The sequence below is a fragment of the Trichechus manatus genome, unplaced genomic scaffold (assembly GCF_000243295.1).
Source record: "Trichechus manatus latirostris isolate Lorelei unplaced genomic scaffold, TriManLat1.0 scaffold00060, whole genome shotgun sequence".
NCBI classification, from domain to species: Eukaryota; Metazoa; Chordata; class Mammalia; order Sirenia; family Trichechidae; genus Trichechus; species Trichechus manatus.
In genome coordinates, this window is record NW_004443996.1 from 10,118,225 (window position 1) to 10,141,814 (window position 23,590).

Genomic DNA, 23,590 nt, shown 5'->3' on the forward strand with positions numbered 1-23,590 from the left:
TTCAGCATAATCCAAAATCATGATTTCTTGTATTTCTTGCCTGCTATTATGGGATCTTAAGAGGAATAATGTTGAATTAACTGTAGAACACTTTACTGAACAAAATAAGGATCTGTATACTCTAAGATCTGATGAGACTCCACTCTGTTGGACTATTTTTCTCAGTTCATACCTTGGTGGAATCTCATTCCCTCTAGTTTGTTAAACTTGGCACATTCTCATATGCTTTGAGCAGGGCCAGATTACCCGGTAAGCAAGGTATGCATGGGCTTACTTGTGCGTACTTACTTACTAATCTATAGTGAATAATTTCACCTGTTTTTTTAATGACATCAAAGATATGAAAACCATGTGAAATTGTTCACTACAGATTAGTTAAGTAAGCACAAGTAAGCTTGTGCATACCTTGCTTACTGGTTAATCCACCCCTGGCTTCAAGACTAATGTGTATTAGGTGATGACAATTGTTCTGATAATGGGGAAGGTATATAATCGAATCCGACAGTGAAATATGTCAGTTATAGAATTTTTTAAAGAATTCATAAAGGTAGAAATAAACTTTTTATACAATTGATCTCTTAATGACTGCATTACTTTTTACTTCATTTAAGTATTAAGCCCCTCATCTAAGTATTATTTTCCTTGGAATATCCCTACCACAGATCTTTGCCTCTCAAAATGCTCATTCTTTAAGGTCTAACTCAAATGCCAACTTCCTAATGTGATCCCTACCTTCCACTTGCCTTCCCCTTCTTCCTCATGAGGTTTCCCACCTGAATTATTCCTCTCTTATGATACATATTACATTCCGCCTTGCATTATAGTTATATGTCTACAAGTATGTCTATGTCCTTGAGAGAAAGACCTTAACAACACCCAGTGCCTTGCACAAGATGTTCAATCAGTATTTGCTGAGTTCAGGAAGAGACTATATGGTAAAGGATTTCTAAATAACATGTTTAGTACTGGCTTTTTTACCCCTACAATTATAAGATTTAAATCTTTTTCTACTTGTAATTTTAGGTATTAGAAATTGTTACTTAGACAATATTAATTGGTAGTGTATGTCAGTGTATTTTTTAAAACTCATAGTTTGGTATTTTTTATATTCTATTTATTTATCTCTACTCCCACTGGAAAATTATTAACAGAAAGAAACTTTGTTTTTTTTTGTTTTTCTTTTAGTGAATTGAGAATGTGGTTGTAAATGCTGTCTTAAAAGAGCTGAAGGGTTTCACCAAAACTTGAATTCATTTTCCTTCCATACCATACCAGTTCTGATGTGAATGCTTATAACAGAAAATTTTTCATTTAAGTCTTAAAATTACTCCATTTAGTAGCCTGTGTGTGATTAGAAATGCATTTATGTGTATATACACACACACACACATAAAGTATGTAATTTTAGTATTAAAATGTTGATATTTAGAATGTAAATTATGATTTGATATATAGTACTTTAAAATATGACCAGTTTTGTGTACATTCATCATAAATTTCTTTTTGTTCAGCAGACTTATGAAGTTGCTAGGGGGAAAGGGCCTGTGTGTACACTGTTATGTTACCTAGTACTTTGTGCAAGGCTGCATAAGCATGGGTACTGAATGAACATCATTTGATGGTGAAAAACACCTTAATTGTACAGATATTTTCAAATTTGTAATTACTTATGTTTGCTGCCAACAGAAGAGGGTGTTTGTGGGGATGTATATTGGGCTGTATAGAATTGTTCAAGAGGATGCTGCTGTTTAATACCTTACGTTTTTTGTTTTAGCTTATCTATTTTAGGCAAGGACATGAAGCTTATGTACGAGCTGTAAGGAAATCAAAAATATACAGCGTTAATTTACAAAAACAACCATGGAACAAAATGGACCTCAGGGTAAGTTTGTTAATTTAATAGGCTATGCCATTGAAGTTGCTTTGGAATTAAGTTACTTGCCTGAAGGATTTTTCTCAGTTTCGTGCATACTTCACTGCTGATTGTGTGCCCAAGATAAGGTGATATACAACACTCTCATACAGCCAAGTGATGTGGGTCACATTTTATATTTTTCCTGAATTTCTATGCCATATATTGTCTTGATTATTTTACCTAATTTCCTTCAAGCTTCAGGTCCTCTAATCTGTACTATTTTGTCATTAGAGCAAAGCAGGAGAGTTCACTGGTTGGGATATTTTCCGTATCAGCAACTTTGTACATTCCAAAGGCTCTAGAACAGACTGGATGTGTGGACTGCAAACACCCTCAAGGCTCTGTCACCTTTTGGGTTACGTAAATGTCATAAATCCCGAGAAGCTCAGAAACTTATGGTGCTTTATGGAATATCTCTTTTGATAGACTTATGTAAAAAACAAAACAAAACAAACCCATTGCCGTAGAGTTGATTCCGACTCAAAGCGACCCTTATAGGACAGAGTAAAACTGCCCCATAGAGTTTCCAGGAAACCCTGGTGGCATAGTGATTAAATGTTACGGCTGCTAACCAAAAGGTCAGCCGTTCAAATCCACCAGGCAGTCCATGGAAACTATGGGGAAGTTCTACTCTGTCTTACAGGGTCGCTATGAGTCGGAATTGACTTGACAGCAACGGGTTTTTTTTTTGGTATAGAGTTTATATATATATGTACACACACACACATATAATTTCTACTTAGGTTTACGTGTTTTGTTCTCTTCCGACTTGGAGAGCAAGCACCTAAAGGGCAATTTATGATGGTTTTCAGGTAAATGAAGGGTTGCTGTGTGATGATAATTAGCGGGAAGGATACAACAAGGGAGAATGTTTATATCTATTGAAGTAAACATTTAGTTTAGACACTTGTAAAAAAATTATTAAGTTTGTACATTGCTAAAGTATCTTAAAGTGAAAGTCATGCGTCACTAATAGAATAGATGACAACCGTCTATTCTGGATCAGATGGAGGTTGAGTTCTTTTTTAGAATCAGGGGAATGAATAAAACATGGTTTCTTATTTTTAATTCTAACCCTGTGTTTTTAGGAAATTGTGGGAGGCAGTATGTGTGTGAGGCAAGAGCCTGGGCTTTGGAATAAGACCTGGATTTGAATCCCAGCTCTGCTATATGCTAGTGTATAATTTTAAGCAAGTTAACTCTATGTCTTAGGCTCAGTTATGTCACCTGTTAAATGTGACTATTAATAAAATAATGTGCAAAGATGTTGTAAGATAATATTGTGGGCATTTAAAAAATTTAAGTCCTCTCTCCAAACACCTGTACATGTACACCTGCGTACTCACATACTTTATTTCTGCTAGCAGAACAATTCCTACACCAGGCAGAGCATCATAATCCTCTGTAGAATTTCCTCAAAATATATATGACTGAGCATTACACCAGATTTACTGAATTAGATTCTGTAGGTGTAGAGTTTAGGAACGTGAATTTTAAAATAGGTTTCTCAGGGGATTTTGCTGCCTATCCTTGGTTTAGAGCCCTACATTAAATAAACTACAACCACCTATTAATGTTCAGGAGCCATGTCTTATTACCATTAACATTTAGTGTAGTGCTAACACTTCGTAGGCATTCAGATAATTTTCATATTGTTTAAGTAATAATGAAATATTATGCAAATTTTAGCCAATTTATATTGAAAATAATAATATATTGGTATTCTCATGAATAGGAGCAAGAGTTTGTTAAGATTGTAGGAATCAAATATGAGGTTGGACCACCCACGCTATGCTGCTTGAAACTTGCATTTCTGGACCCTATTTCAGGCAAAATGACTGGGGAATCTTTTTCCATTAAGTGAGTAGCTTCTCTGGCTGTGTGTGTGTATGTGTGTGTGTGTGTGTGTGTGTGTGTGTGTGTGTATGTGTATTTTAATACCTACTGTGTATTCTGCAGAGTACAGGGCTTTTTGGGAGAAGAAACACTGAAACACTACAGGCTTTAGATTTAATAAAGACCGGGGTTTAATTCTTGATTTCTCCACTTAAATAGCAAGTTACTTAACTCCTCTGAATCTATCTCTTCATCTGTAAAATGGAATGGAGATGCTAATAGCTTCCTAAGGATTATTATGAGGAATAAAAGAGAAACCTTTATAAAGTGCGTAGTAGTATGCTTGAAACATGGTACTTTTATTTCTGTTAGTAATAATGGTAATAGTGAGTAAATGGCACATTTCTTGAAATTGAATTTGAAATTTAGGGAGATGAAAGAACTTCAATTCGTAGCCTTCTTTAAAAGTCCTTAATATAAAATACCTTATATTAAGCTTTAGGAGCCTTTATTGGCATTGTTACATTATTAAAGTGATGCAACAGTAGACAGGGCACTCCAAAACAGATCATAGCAGATGGGGTTTAATTTAAGTTAAGGCATTTCTAGGGAGCTTTGCAATATTTTGCCTGATGACTCCACATTTAAACGTATGTCCTTGGATATTTAGTAATATATACTCTGTATTAATTCACATATGCTTTATTTTCTGTGGTAGGTATCATGACATGCCAGATGTCATTGATTTCCTTGTGCTACATCAGTTTTACAATGAAGCCAAAGAAAGGAACTGGCAGATTGGTAAGTATAAAATTGTCTCTTAATAACTATTAAGTTTGAAGTAGACTAACTCTTTTACTCTCATTTAACGAAAAGAAACTAGTTTAACAGGGAGCTGGAAAACACAGCTAAATAGGAAAAATTAAACTCAATTTTATTTTTAGCTATCTTTAGGTGATTTTATGCACATCATGTATAGCATATAACCTCTAATACTTTTACAGATACCCACTCTACTAGAATACAAATCTGAATAAAAAGAAAATTCTCAAATTATCAATTGACCTAAAATAGAGCACTTTACACTTAAGCTCTTAAACAGACCATTACTTATTGTGGTTTCTTTTCTTTCTTTCTCTCTCTCTCCTCCTCTCTTTCTTTCTCTCCCTTCCTTCCCGCTCCTCCTTCCCTCCCCACTCCCTTCCCCTCCTTCTCCCCTCCCTTCCTTCCCCCCTCCCCTCTCTCCCCCTTCCCTCCCCTCTCTTCTTTTCTTGGTTGAGAGTCTCGCATTAAATAAACTACAACTCTCTTTCTGTTTTTTCTTTCTTTCTCCCTTCCCTCCCCTCCCCTCATCAAAAGCAGTATAACATAATGTGAGGGGAAAAAATTAAAGAAATTTGCCTGTATATTATCATAATATATAACATAAGGATTTTTTAAATTATAGACAACATTCACTTGTATATGCCTGGATTTTTAAAATGTATTTGTGGCCTAGCAAATACGTAATTTTGAAAGTATGGGGCCTTATAGCCTGACTTGGAATCCTGGCTCTGTCGCTGTTTGATCTGGGGCAAGTTTTTAACATCTCTTTGCCTCACTTCCCTCCTCTATAAAATGGGAATCACATCTGTATACATCTATAAGGTTAGTAAGAGGAATAAATTAGTTCATTTATAGACATATAAAATTGTACCTGGCACGAAGTAAGCCCTATGTAAGTGTTTGCTATTTTTTTTTAATTTTCCTAATATGTAAGAAACATTTTTGTCCATGATGGTTGGTTTGGTTTTGTAATCCTTAGGTATTTAGAGGCAGAAAACTAGTATGAAAAGATTTTTAAAGGCTAAAAGCAAAAAAGGATAAGAAGAAACAATTAACATACATATAGTACAATAAGGAGTATGCCTAATGAGGATCCCAAGTAATTGATAAAGGTTAAATTATGTTTGGGTAGCCTTTATTTAAGTTAAGAAGGGGAGATATGTGATTTATTTTAGAAGGAGTTCCACCACGTGAAAATCAAAATGCTTGAAGAGGGTAAAATGTAAAATTCACTTATCTGAAAAACTCAGATTAAAACCTCTGATAATGCTAGATACAATACTACTTGTATATTCAATGAACAGTAACAGTTTAGAGTGGGGGCAGAGCTAATGTTCTCAAGAGCACCCTTTTAAGAATTTTTAAAAATATTATAGGTGATAGATTCCGCAGTATAATAGATGACGCCTGGTGGTTTGGGACTGTGGAGAGTCAGCAGCCTTTTCAACCAGAGTATCCTGATAGTTCTTTCCAGTGTTACAGTGTTCAGTAAGTATGGTTATGGTCTTTTATACCTGATATAATGCTGTAGTAGTATATGGACTTTATATAAACCTTACCAGGAACACATTTTTATCCGTCTTACCTAGTCTGGCAATGTACCTGTATGGAAGGAATTTGATAATAAACCTTTCAGTCTAATACGCATACTAAAACAAAGCTGGTACTGAAGACTTAATTTCTACTTTCTTATGTCTTTATTTCCTCTTGAGAATTTCTGCTTTAGAAGAGAACTGCCACTGTTTTTTCATAGTGAATACTGAAATTAATTGTGTTTAAAGTAGTTGTCACAGGTCTTTAGTGGTATAAATTCTAGGCAGAGGTGATTGCATTATGTTTATAGGAGGTGCTGTCTCTTAACAACATTTACTTTAATTCTTCGTGAAATTCCAGAGTTGTAAAATTCCTAATGAATGAAGTTTTCTTTTCAAGAATGATAGAATAAATGTTTATTCTGTGAAGATTGACTTTTAGTCTACATATTGCAGATCAAAAGGAAATAATAAGATTTTTGTAGGGACTTTAATACTTAGATTATTTCACAGAAAGAAGTAATCTGTTAAATTGACTCTCTTAACCTGAAAGATATTTTCCAAAAAGATCTTTTTATTATTTTCCCTGGCCTAATATTGAATATATGCTTTGTCAGAAATAAAAAATAACAAGTAAAATGAACAGTAGGCTTACTGCCCTCTCAGTTTCATATTGGTAAACCATGGTTTCTTTATTTGAGGTTATTTATTTAAGCAAAATTATACTTTAAAGACAACAGTATTGCCCTTTTCCAGATTTCACCCCAAAAAGTTAAGCAAATTATGCTAGTATATAAAAGTAAGTATCATGTGAATTTGATTTGCATCTGGTTATTTTTTAATAGCTGGGACAATAATGAGAGAGAAAAGATGAGCCCCTGGGACATGGAGCCAATTCCAGAAGGAAGTAAATATACTTTTCAAAATGAATTACAATTCTTCTAAAAGTAAAAATGACATAGGATGATATTGGAAACTAATTATTTCTGATTTTTTTTTTTTATTATATACCCAGCTGCCTTTCCAGATGAAGTTGGTGCTGGTGTTCCTGTGTCCCAGGAAGAACTAACTGCTTTGCTATACAAACCCCAGGAAGGAGAATGGGGAGCTCATTCTAGAGATGAGGAATGTGAACGGGTTATTCAGGGCATCAACCACCTTCTTTCCCTGGGTATGATGAGTGTGAAAGAATATTAGGAGAATTCACGGGAGCTGGGAAACCAGCAGAATTTTAAGTTCTTAAAAAGGAAATGTATTTTCTCACTGTACGCTTCACTTTTATCTCAAGAAGCACAGTTTCTCGTTTTAATATTAACATTTTTATATGCTTGGCCAGAGTAATGACTGACAAACTTTTTAACACTCTGGAGACTAATAATGGAGGCAGGCATATAAGTGTCTTTTTGTTTCTCGTAATTTTTGCTCTCTAGCTATTCCCTGAGCCTTACTTTGGATGAGTTCCTTGGTAAAGGACAGTGGATGAGTAATGTTTCTTAATCACAATAATGAGGAGCCCTGGTGGTGCAGTAGTTAAGTGCTTGGCTGCTAACCAAAAGGTCAGCAGCTAGAACCCACCAGCCACTCCATGGGAGAAAGATGTGGGAGTCTGCTTCCATAAAGATTTCAACCTTGGAAACCCTATGGGGCAGTTCTACTGTATCCCATATGGTCGTTATGAGTCGAAGTCATCTTGATGGCACACAACAACAACAATCACAATAATAGTTACATTTCCTAAAACATACCACTTGAGAAGTTTGGCATTTATTCGGAAAAGACATAAATCTGAAGTTAAACACGGTGCTTCTTTGAATTTGTTTCATTTTACTAAATTTGAATCCAGTGTGTCATGCATGATTCATAGATATATATTCAGATGAAAGAATAACGTTAAAGCAGTATTGGTCTGATATTTGAATAATCAAATCATTGCTTTAGAAATGTAGTGTATTACTCCCCCTTTTTGTTTATGTATTAATTTGTGTTTGTTAACATGCAATGTTAAGTTCCTTTGTAACTGCTTTTTTTGATTTTGGTAATTTTGTAGATTTTGCCAGCCCTTTTGCTGTTCCAGTGGATCTCAGTGCCTACCCCTTGTATTGTACTGTAGTTGCTTATCCAACTGACCTCAATACCATCAGGCGGAGACTTGAAAACCGCTTTTACAGGTCTGTTTAGTTTTACCATTTACTCTAAAAATTCACAGCTTTATGTCTTTTCCTTTCCTTTTTGCATGATGATACACTGAGATCTGCGTTTTCGTGTGTTAAATAATCATTCAGAAGACTCATTCCAAAATTTCCTCTAAAAATTTGAAACAACTAACTACTCTTTATTCAATAGATTCTTAGTCTTCCAGGGTAAAAAGGCAGTAGGGAAGGAAGGACAGGGAGGAAATTAACAGTAGCATAAATCATGTGTAAAACAAAACTACAGTTAACTTTTGATTATTAAAGGCAGATTAAGTGGTTTATGGATTCATTGTGATTAAGGTGCTACAGAGACATGGAGCATGTTTAAATCATCCTATTGGGGACTTAGCAGTTAATTAGATCTAATTCCCAGCCCTGAAAATGTGTATAGGAAAAGAACCAAGTTATTTTTTGCTTTGTTTTGAATTTGTTTTTTGGTTGGGGGTGGTGATTATGTGAGGACTATGGAGGGCAGCTTTTGATCCCTCTCTCATCCCAGGGTCCACTGTGCCCTAGTCACAGTTATTCCATGAACTGATTAATCCACCTCTTATAATTGAGATTTGAATGTGTTTTTATAACACTATATATATTTTATTTATTAATATATGTCATAAAAATAACTAGATAAAAATCTGTTATTTTCTACAATCTGGTTTGTTTTTTTCTTGCTATTCTTGTCTTTTCCCCTGAAAACTAAACATTCTTTTGAGTTTATCAAAACACTTTATTTTTGCTTGTTTTTTGTCAAATCACTGTTTCCCCATAATGTTCTGGATCAGGTTATTCCAAGTTTTAATATGCAGTCCAGTGGTTCTAAATTCTTGCCTGTGCTTCCAATACTATGACTATATCATCTTTTTTTTTAGTGCACATCAGTAAATACATATATTGGGACACCTTTGACATACCATGATAAATACCTAATTGTTCTATGTTGTATATTCCTAGAATGTACTTTAAGTGTATCAGCCAAGGCTAACAGAGGGTGTTTTTTCTTTCATAGGAGGATATCAGCATTAATGTGGGAGGTACGCTACATTGAGCACAATGCCAGGACTTTCAATGAGCCAGACAGTCCTATAGTTAAAGCAGCCAAAATTGTAACTGACGTCTTACTTCGCTTTATTGGGTAAGAAGCAGTTTTCTCTTCCAGACATGCTAACTTCTGGGTTTTTTCTTAATTACTGAAATGTATTTTGACTTATCTTGTTTCTTAGGGATCAGAGCTGTGCTGATATACTGGATACTTACAATAAAATTAAAGCAGAAGAACTAAACAGTACTGATGTAGAGGAGGTAAGAATCAGAGCATGATTAGGAATGAAATCTTTTTGTGTATTTGTAATAGAGTATTGCATATAAGTGTTGTAACTGGCAATGAGCAGTGAAAACAGATTTCTGAAAGTTGACTGAACACCTGCATCTTTTATATTAAACTCTTTAACTTGTATTTAGATTGCATTTGCCAAAAATTTAATAATGCTACAATATTTAGAGACAGGTAGCCATCCTATTTGACTCAGTAGGTTCTAATGATAAGAAATCAGCGCTTTAATTCTTCAGCCCTTAAAAACAAGACAAAACACTCAATATGTTAAAAGAATGCTTATTTGATGAGAATTTTAGTATGAATTTTGTTTTCTATACATTGTATATAAAATATTAAAATATTTTAAAATTTCAGCTTTGAAAGTGTAAATTTTTAGTAATTTCATGGAATTGCTGCTTGATTTCCTTTATGGAAATTTGTAAGCATAAACCAATATTTTCTTTTTCTCTTAATCCAGTAAGTTTAATTAATGTACACAGCCAATATGGATGACACCAATGAAAATACATTTCTTTTTCATCTCATTTTTGCCTGAATTTTGGACTGAGTTTTATTTGGCCCAAGTTTTTTGGACATTTGCTTCATCTTTCCAGTTTGATTTGACTGTCTAGGCAGAGCCTAATGCTATAAGTTTAATATCTGTTAAGTAGTCTATTTTTAAAAGACTATCTTCTTTTAAGAAATATGGGATAGAATTAATTTTCATTGATGTTGGCGTATTCTAAATTTGGATACTATATCTTTTTTTTAAATTTTTTTATTGTACTTCAGGTGACGATTTACAGAACAAATGGTTTCTCATTAAACAGTAGTACACACATTGTTTTATGACATTGGTTAACAACCCCACGACATGTCAACCCTCTCCCTTCTCAACCTTTTTTTTTTTTTTTTTGGTGAAAATATACATAGCCAAAGATATACCATTTCAAAAATTTCTACACGCACAGTTCAGTGACATCGACTATGCTCTCCAAATTGTGCTGCTGTTCTCTTTAGATGAAGGTTTACATAACAAAATAGTTTCTCATTAAACAGTGCACATGTTGCCCTATGACAGTGGTTAACAACCTCACTATACGTCAACACTGTCCGTACTCAACCTTGGGTTCCCCATCACCAGCGTTCCTGTCCCCTTCTGCCTTGTAGCCCTTGTCCCTGGACTACTGTGCCTCATTAGTCCTGTTTTCTCTCATGGGGCTGTCCAATCACCGGCTGAACGGTGAACCTCAGAAGTGAGTTCACCACTGAGCTAAAAGGGTGTCTGGGGGCCATACTCTTGAGGTTTCTCCAGTCTCCTTTAGGCCAGTAAATCTGGTGTTTTTTTGTGTTTTAGAATTTTGTTCTACATCCTTCTGCAGCTCTGTCCAGAACCCTCTGTTGAGATCCAGTCAGAGCAGTCAGTGGTGGTAGCCGGGCACCATATAGCTATACTGGACTCAGTCTGGTGGAGGCCTTGGTAGCCGTGGCCCATTAGTCCTTTGGGCTAATCTTTTGCTTGTATCCTGTTCTCTTCATTCTCCCTTGCTCCCGAAGTGGAGCTTCCCAGTGGAGTATCTTATCTTAGATAGCCGTTCACAGGCTTTTAAGACGCCAGACACTACTCACCGAGGTAGAATGTAGAACATTGTCTTTATAAACTGTGTTACGCCAGTTGAGCTAGACGTTCCCCGAGACCATGGTCCCCACAGCCCTCCACCCAGCAAGTCAGTCCCTCCGGGAATTTGGATGTGTCTATGGAGCTTCCATGACCTTTCCTTGTACAAGTTGTGCTGGTTTCCCTAGTATTGTGTACTGTCTCACCCTTCACCAAAGATACCACTTATCTGTTATCTATTTAGTATTCCCCACCCCCACCCCTCCCATTCCTGGTAACCAACAAAAATTGTTACTTTTTGTGTGTAAACTTTTTCATGGGTTTTTACAATAGAGGTCTCATACAATATTTGTCCTTTTGTGATTGAGTTATTTCACTCAGCATAATGTCCTCCAGCTTCATCCATGTTATGAGATGCTTCACAGATTCATCATTGTTCTTTCTCGTTGCATAGTACTCCATTGTGTGTATGTACCTTAGTTTGTTTATCCATTCATCTGTTGATGGGCATCTGGGTTGTTTCCATCTTTTTGCTATTGTGAACAATGCTGCCATGAACATAGGTGTGTAAACCAATATTAATGAAATGTAATCAGAACCCTCAGCAGACTCACATGTCAGATTTTCTCACCCACCTAGCCATTTTTGACTGGAGGCTATGTACAGAGAAGCGAAAACCAAGATACGAGGCTGGAACAATAATGGAAAGTGATAATTCAGAAACCTTTAGTGGAAACCAGTTCATCCTAAGGATGAGTGACTCAAATATGCTAGATTCCGTTGCAGTGGCATGAAATATTTTGAATGTTTATATTGTTTGTATTATTAATCTCCAGAATCTACTGTTTTCTTTTCTTTTTCTTTCTTTTTTTTTTTTTTTTTTTACTATTTCATAAATACGTATGTGACTATAAAACATTGTAAGTATTCTTGGAGTTAAATGTTATTTATATAATAACAATAAGGAAATACAGATACACCAGTTAGATATTATCCTTCTGAAAACTGAAGAATTTATCATACTTATTCCTCGTATTTTCTCTGACCTTTCACATAAATGTGCTTTGATGCAGGATTTGATATAGCAAGAATTTCTTCTCATAGTAGCACTACTCGGGTTAGGATAGAAAACTAAAATGTAATTCAACAGTTTTCTTTTTTGCAAAGGAGTACCAATAACTCATGAGCTACTTTTATTTTCTCCTAGTTGTTTTTCTTATAATTTGAGTTGCCATCACCAGGTGATTAGTGTTCCTGGGCCTTGCTTCTTTGTATCAAAAAATTATCCCTTGGGTAGATACCATCTTAGTTAGTTAGTGCTGCTGTAACAGAAATACCACAAGCGGGTGGCTTTAAAGAACAGAATTCTTTTTTCTCACAGTTCATTGTTGTGTGCTGTCAAGTCAATTCTAACTCATAGAGACCCTATAGGACAGAATGGAACTACCCCATAGGGTTTCCTAGGCTGTAAATCTTTATGGGAGCAGATCACCAGGTCTCTTCTGCAGAGTGACTGGTGGGTTCAAACCACTTACCTTTTGGTTAGCAGCTGAGCACTTAACCATTACTCCACCAGGGCCCCCTTCTCACAGTTTAGGAGGCTAGAAGTCAGAATTCAAGGCATTGACTATAGGGGAAGCCTCTCTGTCTGTTGGCTCTAGGGGACGATCCTTGTCTCTGTCTAGTCTGTTTTTTTATAACTCAGAAGTGATTAGGTTCAGGGCACAACCTACACTGATATTGCCTTATTAACATAACAAAACCCAATTCTCAGAGAGGATTATGTCCACAGGTATAGGGGTTAGGATTCCAGCATGTATTTTGGGGGAACACAATTCAGTCCATAATAGGTACTTAACTGAATCTTTAAAAAAAACAAAACCAAACCAATTGTCCCAGTTGTCGTGGAGTCAATTACAACACATGGCAACCCCATGTGTGGAGACACTTATATTTTTCCTATAAAAAAAGAACTTTCTTGAAATAGCAAAGGATTAATCATGAGTAATTCATGATTATAGTGTTAAATTAGCATACCATATAGAATAAGTTCTTTTTTATTCCTTTTCAAATATTAACACTTATTTAGGTGCAACTTCAGCAGATACCAATCACTACACCTTTTCCTTAATTTCCTGGGCTGATTTAAGGAGAAATTGTTCAACTCATCCTTTCCCAGTATATTTTCCAGTTTGTACATAGCTTATTGGCAAAGTTTGGAGTTAGTCTCCCTCCAGTCTTTGTTCTGCTGCCTGCTCTAATGAACAAAAGTTCATTGTGATTACATTTGCCTGTTATTTATATATGTCCATCTAACTTGTAAGATGTTGAATGTAACTTAGTGTCTTCTCCCACCCTCCCCATTTAATTTTAGGATACAGAAACGGTTGATTTAGATTCAGATGGTCCTGGTACTTCATCTGGAAGAAGAGTGAGTGAATAAATTAACTGCTGAGAATAAAAATTTTCAGCCTTCCTGTGTCAGGGGGTCCCTAAGGCCACCCCCACATTTGGAGAATCACCAGAAGGATTCATGGGACTCAGCATCTCATTGTACTCATGGCTAAGGTTTATTATAGTGGTGTAGTAAGTATATGCAGATGATCATAATGGACAAAGACACAGGCAGAATCTGGACGAATCTGTGTACAGACTTCCTGTGCTCTCTCCCTCCTATGAGGGGGTCACAGACCACACTCTTCCTTCAGCAATGAAAGTGTAGTGATGTGTAATTAGAGACTCAGTCCCCAAGGATTTTATTGTGGGTTGGTTATGTAGGCACCCTCTGCCTAACACATACCAAGATTCCAGACTCCCAGATGGAAAACAGGTGTTCAGCACAAATAACATTGTTTATACAAACAGTCTAGGCACAGTAAACCACCTTATATGATTTAGGAAACAGTGCAAGTGCCAAGTTCCCGGATGCTAGACAAGTGCCAACCTTACAAACAGGCCCTTCTAAAGATAGCAACCTCATACCTGCTATGATAACTCTTTCCTACACACTTCATGTCTATGGTAATTAGACATATAGTCAATTCTATTTAAGAAACAATTTTCTTTGAAATACTGAAAGAAATCTAAAAAAGCATCAAATGGTAAAGGCCAGAATTTATCACATCCACAAAGGATTTATTAAAAAAAAACTCTTTTAAATGTTGTTTTGAGAAAATTATGGTAACACTGTCAAGTACACCTAACTACCAGCAAATATTAAGGCATTAATAACTATTAATCTGGTAGAGAAAAAAGCATTTGTTCCTCTGTACTTTTTAAGAGGTTCAGATTTCTTAAAATGAATATTCAGAATATTAGAGTTCTTGCCATTTCCATGAATGTAATATCTAGTTTTTGTTTATTTTGTTGTCAAGGAGAATGGTATCTAATCTAAACTAAGAAAAATAGCAACTACTCTATTTTACATAGATATATTAACATTAAGAATACACGAGAAAATCAATGTCTAGAAAGTTAAAGAGCTTTTAGATATAATTCTATTAAAATCTACAGGTTAAATGCCGAGGCAGAAGACAGTCTTTAAAGTCTAATCCTGATGCTTGGAAAAAACAATGTGAAGAACTTTTGAGCCTCATTTATGAACGTGAAGACTCAGAGCCATTTCGACAGCCAGCTGATCATCTTTCTTACCCAGTAAGTATATGGTTGTTTAAATAATTGCCAGTGTCATAATTTCCCATAAATGTACATGCTAAGATCTAGTTAATAGCCACTGTTTCCTGCCTTCTTCCTTCTCTGTTTCTTTCTTCTTTCTTGCTAGTTTATCTTTGAATCATATAAGTGGGTAGTGGGATTAGTCATGTCTTTCTAAAATGCCTGTCATGTACTAAGTGTGTAAATTATACAGTCATAAACCAAATTTGGATCTAAATTTCCTTGCTATTCCTTCCTGCTTTTATTTCAGATATTTGTTTAATAAATTTTACTAACTTCTAATACACTGTTGTATGTACTGTAGATGCTTGGTGACATGTCAGTCCTGTTTAATTTATACTAGATATGTTACCTAATATGGTCCCGTAGAGTACTAATCACCAATATTACTTTTCTTTTCACCAAAAAGAAACACATGAGAACTTAAATTATAGGATTCCATTTCTAGGAGTATATCTATTTCTAGGAGTATATCTATTTATATTGAATTACCTTTTAGTGTAGGTAGCAAATCTATTTAACTTTTTCAGAGAAAAGGTACAGCAGTATTTCAGAAATACATTGGACCATCCTCTGAGTTTAGTGTACACCAGTATTCTTGTCTGCATACACAGATTTCAGTCAGGAAGAAATAGCATTTAAAGAAGAAACAAAATTGTGTTCAGTGAAGTCTGTTTGTTTATTTGTAGGGAGTTTGGATAGAATAAATTAGTCTCATGTTTTTCATAGCAGAGAAGAATGGTGAATGTAGAATTCCTTCACCTTAAATTACAACCAGTAAAAACATAGTTCCAATTTATGGATCTTTGAGCCTTAAGTCGTAATTGTATCGTAAGTCTTGATATTTTGTTGTGGTGGCCTGGACACACAATATGTACTGTTTACCCTAATAGGGCCATCAAGAGCAAGAGGGAGAATCCTCAGAGTCATTTGTTCCAGAACGACAACAAGATCCATTTATTTCTGAGGTAGGCCTAGTAGTCTCTTAAAACACATACTCTGGTTGGTTTTGCATTGTTTTTCTTTGTAAAATATCCATACTTAAATGATCCATTTATAATTTGTTACAACTGTCTTCCATCTCACTGTCTTTTTACACTTGTTAGGATTTTTGCTTTTTAAATCAGCACCTGTTCTCAAGAGTGTTCTTTGTAACATCCACGTAAGGTGTTTGTTTATGTAGCTTTAAAGCTACTGTAGCAGAGTAGAAAACATAGATTACAACATAATTGTGTCTGTATTATAGCTGATTATTCCCACTAGGACTTCATTCAACGTGCTAACTGAATCTTTTGAATTTTGGTCGTCATATTACACCAGTTCCAACATTTTTCGTCAATGTAAATGTTAGTGTTCATAAGCCATATTATGTTGAAATATCTTTGGTTTTTATGATTTAAGCCCCCCCAAAAGGATACATTTAGAACAATTGTGTTTTCTCATACTTTGAAAAATATTTTCTCTCTTTTTATAATACCTATTCTCTACCCCTTCTTCTGACTCTTTGGCTTTCTCCCTTGAGGGAAATGTGGTGCTTTTACTTCCTAATGATTTTAAATAGAATGAAGGCTCTAATAGTGACTATGATTTTACCCCAAAACATGTTTACTCATTGAAGTGTGTAGTGTATATAGGTATAACTTTCTGATGTGTTTGTACATGATAACCGTAGGAATATCTAAACTAGACTTGAAAGATTTAAGTTAAGATAGACTCTCTTCTTTCCCCTAAACAAAATCAACCTAATTCTGAATCTATGAGACTGAATATATTAGATAAAGTGAAAGTGTCACATTGACTAAGAAATAAAAAAATAAGGAAGGGGCATAGTCATGACCAATTTGGCTTTGACCCTTAACTAATAACACCTTAGGTTAGAATTTCCTCACAGCTGGGAATATCTTGGAAATATATAGTTATATATATGGCATGGAACTATTTAACTATATGTGACTAATCACATCTTCTACCTTCATTAAGCATTTTTCCAGGGGCTTGCTAAAGCCCTGCATCTGTGTTTAAGCAAGAACTGGAATTCCATATTATAGACTCTGAAGAGATGGAGCTAGTGGCTGTGGATTTTCTGTCCTGTCCCTTTAGAGTCATTTATCGTTATTGACTGCAGGGTGAGGGCTCAGGTTCTCTTGAAGAACCCCACCGTTTTCCTGATCCACCAAAAGAGCTTACATGGATGGTTTGAGGCTAGGGGTAGTTGGTTGATTGAAAAACAAAATGTTTATTTCATGATGGATTACATCAGTAGGTGATGCAGTTCTCAGTCCCATTGTATTATTTAGTATTGTTACCAAGCTTGGGTATTTAATAACACATTCTTCTTTGTAGGATTATCAAGATGTTATAGACACGCCTGTGGACTTCAGCACTGTGAAGGAAAATCTGGGAACAGGAAACTATGCTAGTCCTCTGGAATTTTATAAGGATGTTCGCCAAATATTCAGCAACTGCAAAGCTTATACCTCTAATAAAAAGTCAAGGGTATGAGAAAACAATCTTAGATGGGTTAATTGTCTAAGCAATTATATATATTGGACAGTTTTCTTTCACCAGTTTTAAAACTGCTAAACAAATATATACAATTCTGACATAGTTACTGAAGTTTAATTCTCAATGTCTTCTCTGAAACCTGGATTGTTTATTAGGCATACATGAAGATGCACTTAACATAGTCATTCTGAATTTAAACACCTTTTCCTTTCTCTCCTACCTGTCTTTTTTTACTCTTTAATAGTATTTATATTTAAGGTATTAGTATTATAACCGTAGATTACAATCCTAATCTTTCCTCCTCTCTACCAGAGAGAGGTCAAGGAAGGGAGAGGTAGTAATTTGAATACCCTTTAATATGTCCAATAAATGCTTTGATAATAAAGGTGGTTGACAGTATTAATTTATATGAAATATTTGAATTGGCCCTGAATATTCGTGTTCCCTTTATTATAACATATAGTGAACCATACTGGGAAATTATAACTATTTATACTCATATTTAACAATTTCCCTGTGTTTCTCAGAACTTAACTATCTTGAGAACAAAAAATTTAGTAATAACAATTTTTGTCTTTTGTAATCACTTTTAACTTTTAAATAAGTTGCACAGTAGGTATATACTTTCCCATTTCCACCTCATATAAAATGAATTTTCACTGGTTTCTACAGGCATAATTTTTCCACATTTGTTTTTTACCCCTTGATCCTGATGATTAGAGTAACATATATTGTCTGTAGAAAGTTTGGGAAATGCAGAGCAGTATAAAGAAGAAAACAAAAATCATCTATAAATCCCATCACCCATTTTTATTTACATTTAATATTTAATGTATATACTGGTATTTTCACACACACGTGTGTATACGTATATATTCTTTAAAATAATAGGTTTCATTATTTTGAAGCCTTTTTAAAAAAACATATAAACATTTTCACATGTCATTTATGACTTTTGTAAAATAGGCATTTTAATGTCTGTATTGTAGTCTACTAAGGAGCCCTGGTAGCACAACACTTAAGCGCTGGGCTGCTATCTGAAAGGTCAGCAGTTCGAACCCACCCAATGGCTCTGTGGGAGAAAGACCTGACAATTTCTTCCATAAAGATTACAGCCAAGAAAACCCTACGGGGGGCAGTTCTACTCTGTCACATGGGTTCGCTGTGAGTCGAAATCAACTCAAGAGCCCCTAACAGCAGCAACAACATTGTATTCTACTGTATGGTAGTTTTATGTTATTTAGCCAGTGTCCTATTGCGAGAGCTTTAGGTTGTTTCCAGTTTTTTACTTATATAATGCTGTAGCTAACATCTTTAACGTCCCTGAACATAGAATTTGTGTGTGTGCAGTTCTCTGATAGTTCCTTAAGATAAATTCCCAGAGATAAAATTATTAGCTTAAAAATTTGCATATCTTTAAGGTTTTTGGCACGTTTCAAATTGTCCTTTAAAATACTGTTTCAGTTAAAATTCCCATTGGCAGTATATGAGTCTTTTTCTCCCCATCCTTGCCAACAATGGCTGTTATCTTTTCAATATCTTTGTTAATTTTTAGGTGAAAATGGTATCGTGTTTTAATTCTGCAGGAAGAATTTTTCATATGTATGAAATAGTGCATACATTTTGTCTAGAATAATGATACTGATATTGTTCCAGGCATGTTGATACCTTTTATGTTTTATACAATTAAAGTAGTTGATAAAACAAGACTGTAATTTCCACCTTTTCAGATCTATAGCATGACACTGCGATTATCTGCCTTATTTGAAAGTCATATTAAAAATATTATCTCTGAATATAAGTCAGCAATCCAGAGTCAGAAGAGGAGAAGACCACGGTACCGAAAACGTCTAAGAAGCAGCAGCAGTTCATTATCTAGTAGCAGAGCTCCTAGGTATATTACATTGATGTAGCATTTTATGTTTTCAAAGCATTGTGTGTATATTACCACATTTCTCACGGTTTATGACTAATTCAAGGGGATCCTAAGTGATTTTTTTTAGAACTCTTGTGCCTATATAAAGATGGAGTTAGCCACTCAAGGCATTGTTTATGCAGATTTTACTATACCAAAAGCTTGTTTTCTTTTTTTTAATGATTGAGATTTAACTTTGTCAAATTACGAATTTGAGACATTTCACTTGAAGTTTAGGGCATTTCTTCTGTGGTTACCTTAAGCATTTTTTATCTGTCTATCATACTGTCTGGAGCCGTGGTAGCACAGTGGTTAAGAGCTAGGCTGCTAACCAAAAGGTCAGCAGTTCAAATTCACCAGCCACTCCTTGGAAATACTGTGGGGCAGTTCTACTCTGTCCTATAGCGTCACTCTGAGTTGGAATCGACATGACAGCAATGGGGTTATCATACTGTCTTATCTTAATATGTTGCTAACATAGAAAAAATGCTCATTATTTTATATATTTTTACTTGTAGTCCAAAAGGGAAACAAAAACAAATGAAGTTGCAGCCTAAAAATGACCAGAATACCTCAATGTCTTATGCCAGGACTAGCTCTCCTTTCTCGTCTCCTGGTAAATACATCTTTTGTTTTTGGTGTTGTATGTCTCAGTTTAATACTGATATTAAGGATATGGAAGAGGCAGCATAGTTTATAGTGCAAAGAGCAATGGATTTGGATTTAGAAAAGTTGTGTTTTAGTCCCAATTCCACTCGCTAGCTGTGTGGCCCTGGGTGAAACATTAGGCCTTAGGACTTTTGGTTTCTTCATTTAATAAACGACTAGATGAATTTTAAAGTCGCTTCTAGTTTTAAAACTATGTGACTTTATGTTTTTTAACATCTATAATACCTAAGAGCCCTCATCTACAATATATTTATTTACCAACAGAAGAATTGAGGATTCATTATATGTGGAGGTGGGTTCCTTGAACAAGTTTCTGACATTTTGTACCTGAAAGTGTAGTGATGATAAATCATCTGTTCTCAAAATATTCATATTTCTTTCTCAGAACAACTTAATGTCTATGTTAAAGTGAAATAATTAAGACAAAGTTTTAAAAACAGAGCCTGTTTAGCTTTTCTGAAAATATGACAGTTAACATTACAATCTTTTAAAACATAAGTTTCAGATACTGCTGAAGGGCTTTCACTCTATCTACTTGATGATGAAGTGGATGGACCATTTTCTTCATCAAGCCTCATTGCATGTAGCCGAAGTGGAAATAGCCATGATCCGGGAAAAGCCAAATCATTCCGGAATAGAGTTTTGCCAGTTAAACAAGGTAGGAAATAAATATGGACAGGACATTTATTCTTTGTTCCTCATGATTGTCGGTAAGTCATTTAAAAACTAATGTACTTAGGTAGTAAAAAATTAGCATGTCCTTATAGTTTATGAGGATTTTAATATTGTCAAATTTGAGTAAGATTAGGGTTTCACATCCACAGCTAGAAACAGGCCATTAGCAGATTTCTAATAATATTTTCAAACATATTTAGTCTTTTAAAACAAAATTTAAAATGAATAAAGAATAAAACTAAATGAAGAGTTTTTTCCCCAAGCACATAAGAACCAGGCTGTTGGACACATTTAGGATTTTTTTTAATATATTAAACTAGGTTAGCACAAAAGCAAAAAAATTCCAAGTCATCTGTAAATAGGTCTCATATTTTTGTGAGCCACCTCAATTGAAAAAAAAGGTTTAGGTTGAGAAATGAGCTTTGTTTAAGTAAAAACCCATTTCTGCCCCTTTTCTTTGGTTTTTTTGGTTATATAACTCAGATTCTCTCTTCCCTAGGAGCCTGGTATATCATTAACTCAGTGGTTTTCAGACTGTACTCTGCACATTTCTAGGGGATCCCCATAGGTACTTAAGCAATTCTCAGAAGAGTCTCCCCCATTCAACCAGAGCACCTTTTTTATATCGTATAACTTTTTATTTGAAGAAAAATTTTCCCTGCTTAGAAAGAAATTGCTGACCTAATTCATTATCACGTGCCTCCATCTTGAACCATGTCAGGGGGCATCAGTTATCAGAAATATTTGAAGGTTACTGTTGTTATGTAAATTTTCTTCTTATACTTGATCCTATAGTATGGACCTTGAATACATATTCAAAGAAAGTTCTAATATGTTCAACTATTTGAAGTTTATGAAGAATAGTTAATACGCTTTTACAAATATCTTTATAGAAATAGATTTTATTTTGTTTTAATTTTTAGTGAAAGATTAAGTAGCTCATTCATTGTTATTTAAACATCAAACATCTTAAAAATAAACTTCCCAAGTTATATTTTATATTGGTTATGTGAGAGATATTGAGATATATCTGATTACTTTAAAATAATTAGTGCCTTTATTTTTCTCAATTTGTATCTTCACTCTCTCCTCTTATCCTGCTGTACATTGCAAACTCATAACCCTGCCTTCCTTCATTTTGTCCTTCCCCTCATTGTCAAGCTTTTAGAAAGAGTAGTCTATACTTAACTGCCTCTGTTTTCTTTATCCTTTGTAGTGTGACTTCTGTCCCATCACTCTCCTAAAGCTGTTCTACCCAGAATGATCAGTAGTCTTCAGTGGACAACTTAGTGTCCTTTTCTTAGTCTCAATCTGCTTGATCTCTCTGTATCATTACACCCTATTGACTTCCCCATCTATGAAATCTGCTTTCTGGCCTCTACACTTTTACGGGTTCTCCTATATCTCTGTTACCTTTCTATTTCTTATTTTGGCCCCACTTGCTCCCTAGTTACAGCATTTCCCAATTTTGTTTTTTTTTCTTCCCCATAACAGAAAAGGAATCCAATGGCTGTATCAACCATCTTTATGCTGATGACTCCCCAAATTCGTATGTCCATCTGTCATACAGAGCCCTGGTGGCGCGGTGGTTAAGAGCCATGGCTGCTAACCAAAAGATCGGCAGTTCGAATCTACCAGCTACGCCTTGGAAACCCTATGAAGCAGTTCTGCTTTGTCCTTTAGGGTCACTATGAGTGAGAATTGACTCAACGGCAATGGGTTTTTTAATCTCTCATATGTGATTCTCTCACATGTACATCTCTCTACCAGTCTCATTTCCAGTGGCTTCCTAAAAAAATTTCCCCTGGGTGCTTATCATCTTTCCATCTTAAGCTTGCTTTTTCTGTATTCACTATTTTAGTAAATGGCAGTACCGTCTTCCTAGTCACCCAATTTAAACTCTTGACTCTCCTTTTACCCCTCATATCCTATCAGTTGCCAAGTTCTGTGAATTCTTTAATACTACTTCAATCTATCTTCTTATTTAGAGTTTATATTGCTATCACGTTAGTCTCTAATCTGGACTGTTAGAATAATCTTGTAACTATGGTCACCACACCCTAACCTTTTGTCTTTTCAAAACTTCCAGTCCACTCCAGTTTTCCTTCTACCTCACTGGCCATTCCTTCTTAGTTGTTTTTTCTGGTTCTTTCTTTAAGTGTTAAAGTATCACAGGTCTCATTCCTGTTCCTCAGCTACTTTCTCTTTACTTGCTCTCGCAATGAGCTCACCCAGTTTCATGACCCTAAATTGCCAAAATTATGTCTCCAGCTCAAACCTCTTCCTAAGCTCCAGACTTGCTTTTTAATCCATTGATTTATATAATTATTTATTTAATGTCTCTACTTGGATCTCTTGTAGCATCTAAAACTAGAATCTTGGTTTTTCCACCCTTTGCCCAAGCCCATTCCTTCTTCAGTGTTTTCCAACTTAGAAAAATGACTCTACCATTCACCCAGTTGGCTCAAGCCATAAAATCTAGGAGTCAACCTTGATTCTGTTTTTCACACTTGGCATCCCATCTGTCAGCCAGTCCTATCAGTCCAACCTTTAAAATTAAAGGTTGCTTCTGGTGGCTTCTCTTGAAGGAAATATTCCAAATTTAATAACTTCTTATCGCCTCTATTAGTACCTTCTTTATTATACCTTCCCTGTTGTTGTGTGCTGTCGAGTGGATTCCAACTCATAGATTCCTGACCGGTCTCTGCTTCTAATCTTGTCTCCTTTACCAACCAGAGTACTCTTTTAAAAATGTAAATCAGATCCTGTCACTCTCCAGCTTAAAACCATCCTCTCGCAGTTGTCTCCTACCAATCCCTGTTTTTGTATTCCTCTCTAGTCACACTGACCTTCTGTTTCCTCAACTGGAATGTTCTTTCCTCAGGTCAGTTCTTTACTCAAATACCATCTCTGAAGAGAAG

The 23,590-nt window shown here is 35.2% G+C and overlaps 1 protein-coding gene across 1 annotated transcript in view; it reads left to right on the plus strand.

Annotated features, from left to right (window-relative positions):
- The window catches only part of BRWD3 (bromodomain and WD repeat domain containing 3), a 138,317-nt gene that overhangs the window by 110,496 nt on the left and 4,231 nt on the right, over nt 1-23,590 (plus strand). Inside the window, exons 25-40 of the mRNA XM_004378881.2 lie at nt 1,775-1,882; nt 3,651-3,775; nt 4,470-4,552; nt 5,953-6,064; nt 6,954-7,015; nt 7,124-7,279; nt 8,156-8,276; nt 9,307-9,432; nt 9,521-9,599; nt 13,605-13,661; nt 14,744-14,884; nt 15,799-15,873; nt 17,249-17,401; nt 19,141-19,304; nt 19,844-19,941; nt 20,494-20,652. Coding sequence (XP_004378938.1) covers nt 1,775-1,882; nt 3,651-3,775; nt 4,470-4,552; nt 5,953-6,064; nt 6,954-7,015; nt 7,124-7,279; nt 8,156-8,276; nt 9,307-9,432; nt 9,521-9,599; nt 13,605-13,661; nt 14,744-14,884; nt 15,799-15,873; nt 17,249-17,401; nt 19,141-19,304; nt 19,844-19,941; nt 20,494-20,652 — 1,819 coding nt within the window. The remainder of the gene's footprint in view (nt 1-1,774; nt 1,883-3,650; nt 3,776-4,469; nt 4,553-5,952; nt 6,065-6,953; nt 7,016-7,123; nt 7,280-8,155; nt 8,277-9,306; nt 9,433-9,520; nt 9,600-13,604; nt 13,662-14,743; nt 14,885-15,798; nt 15,874-17,248; nt 17,402-19,140; nt 19,305-19,843; nt 19,942-20,493; nt 20,653-23,590) is intronic.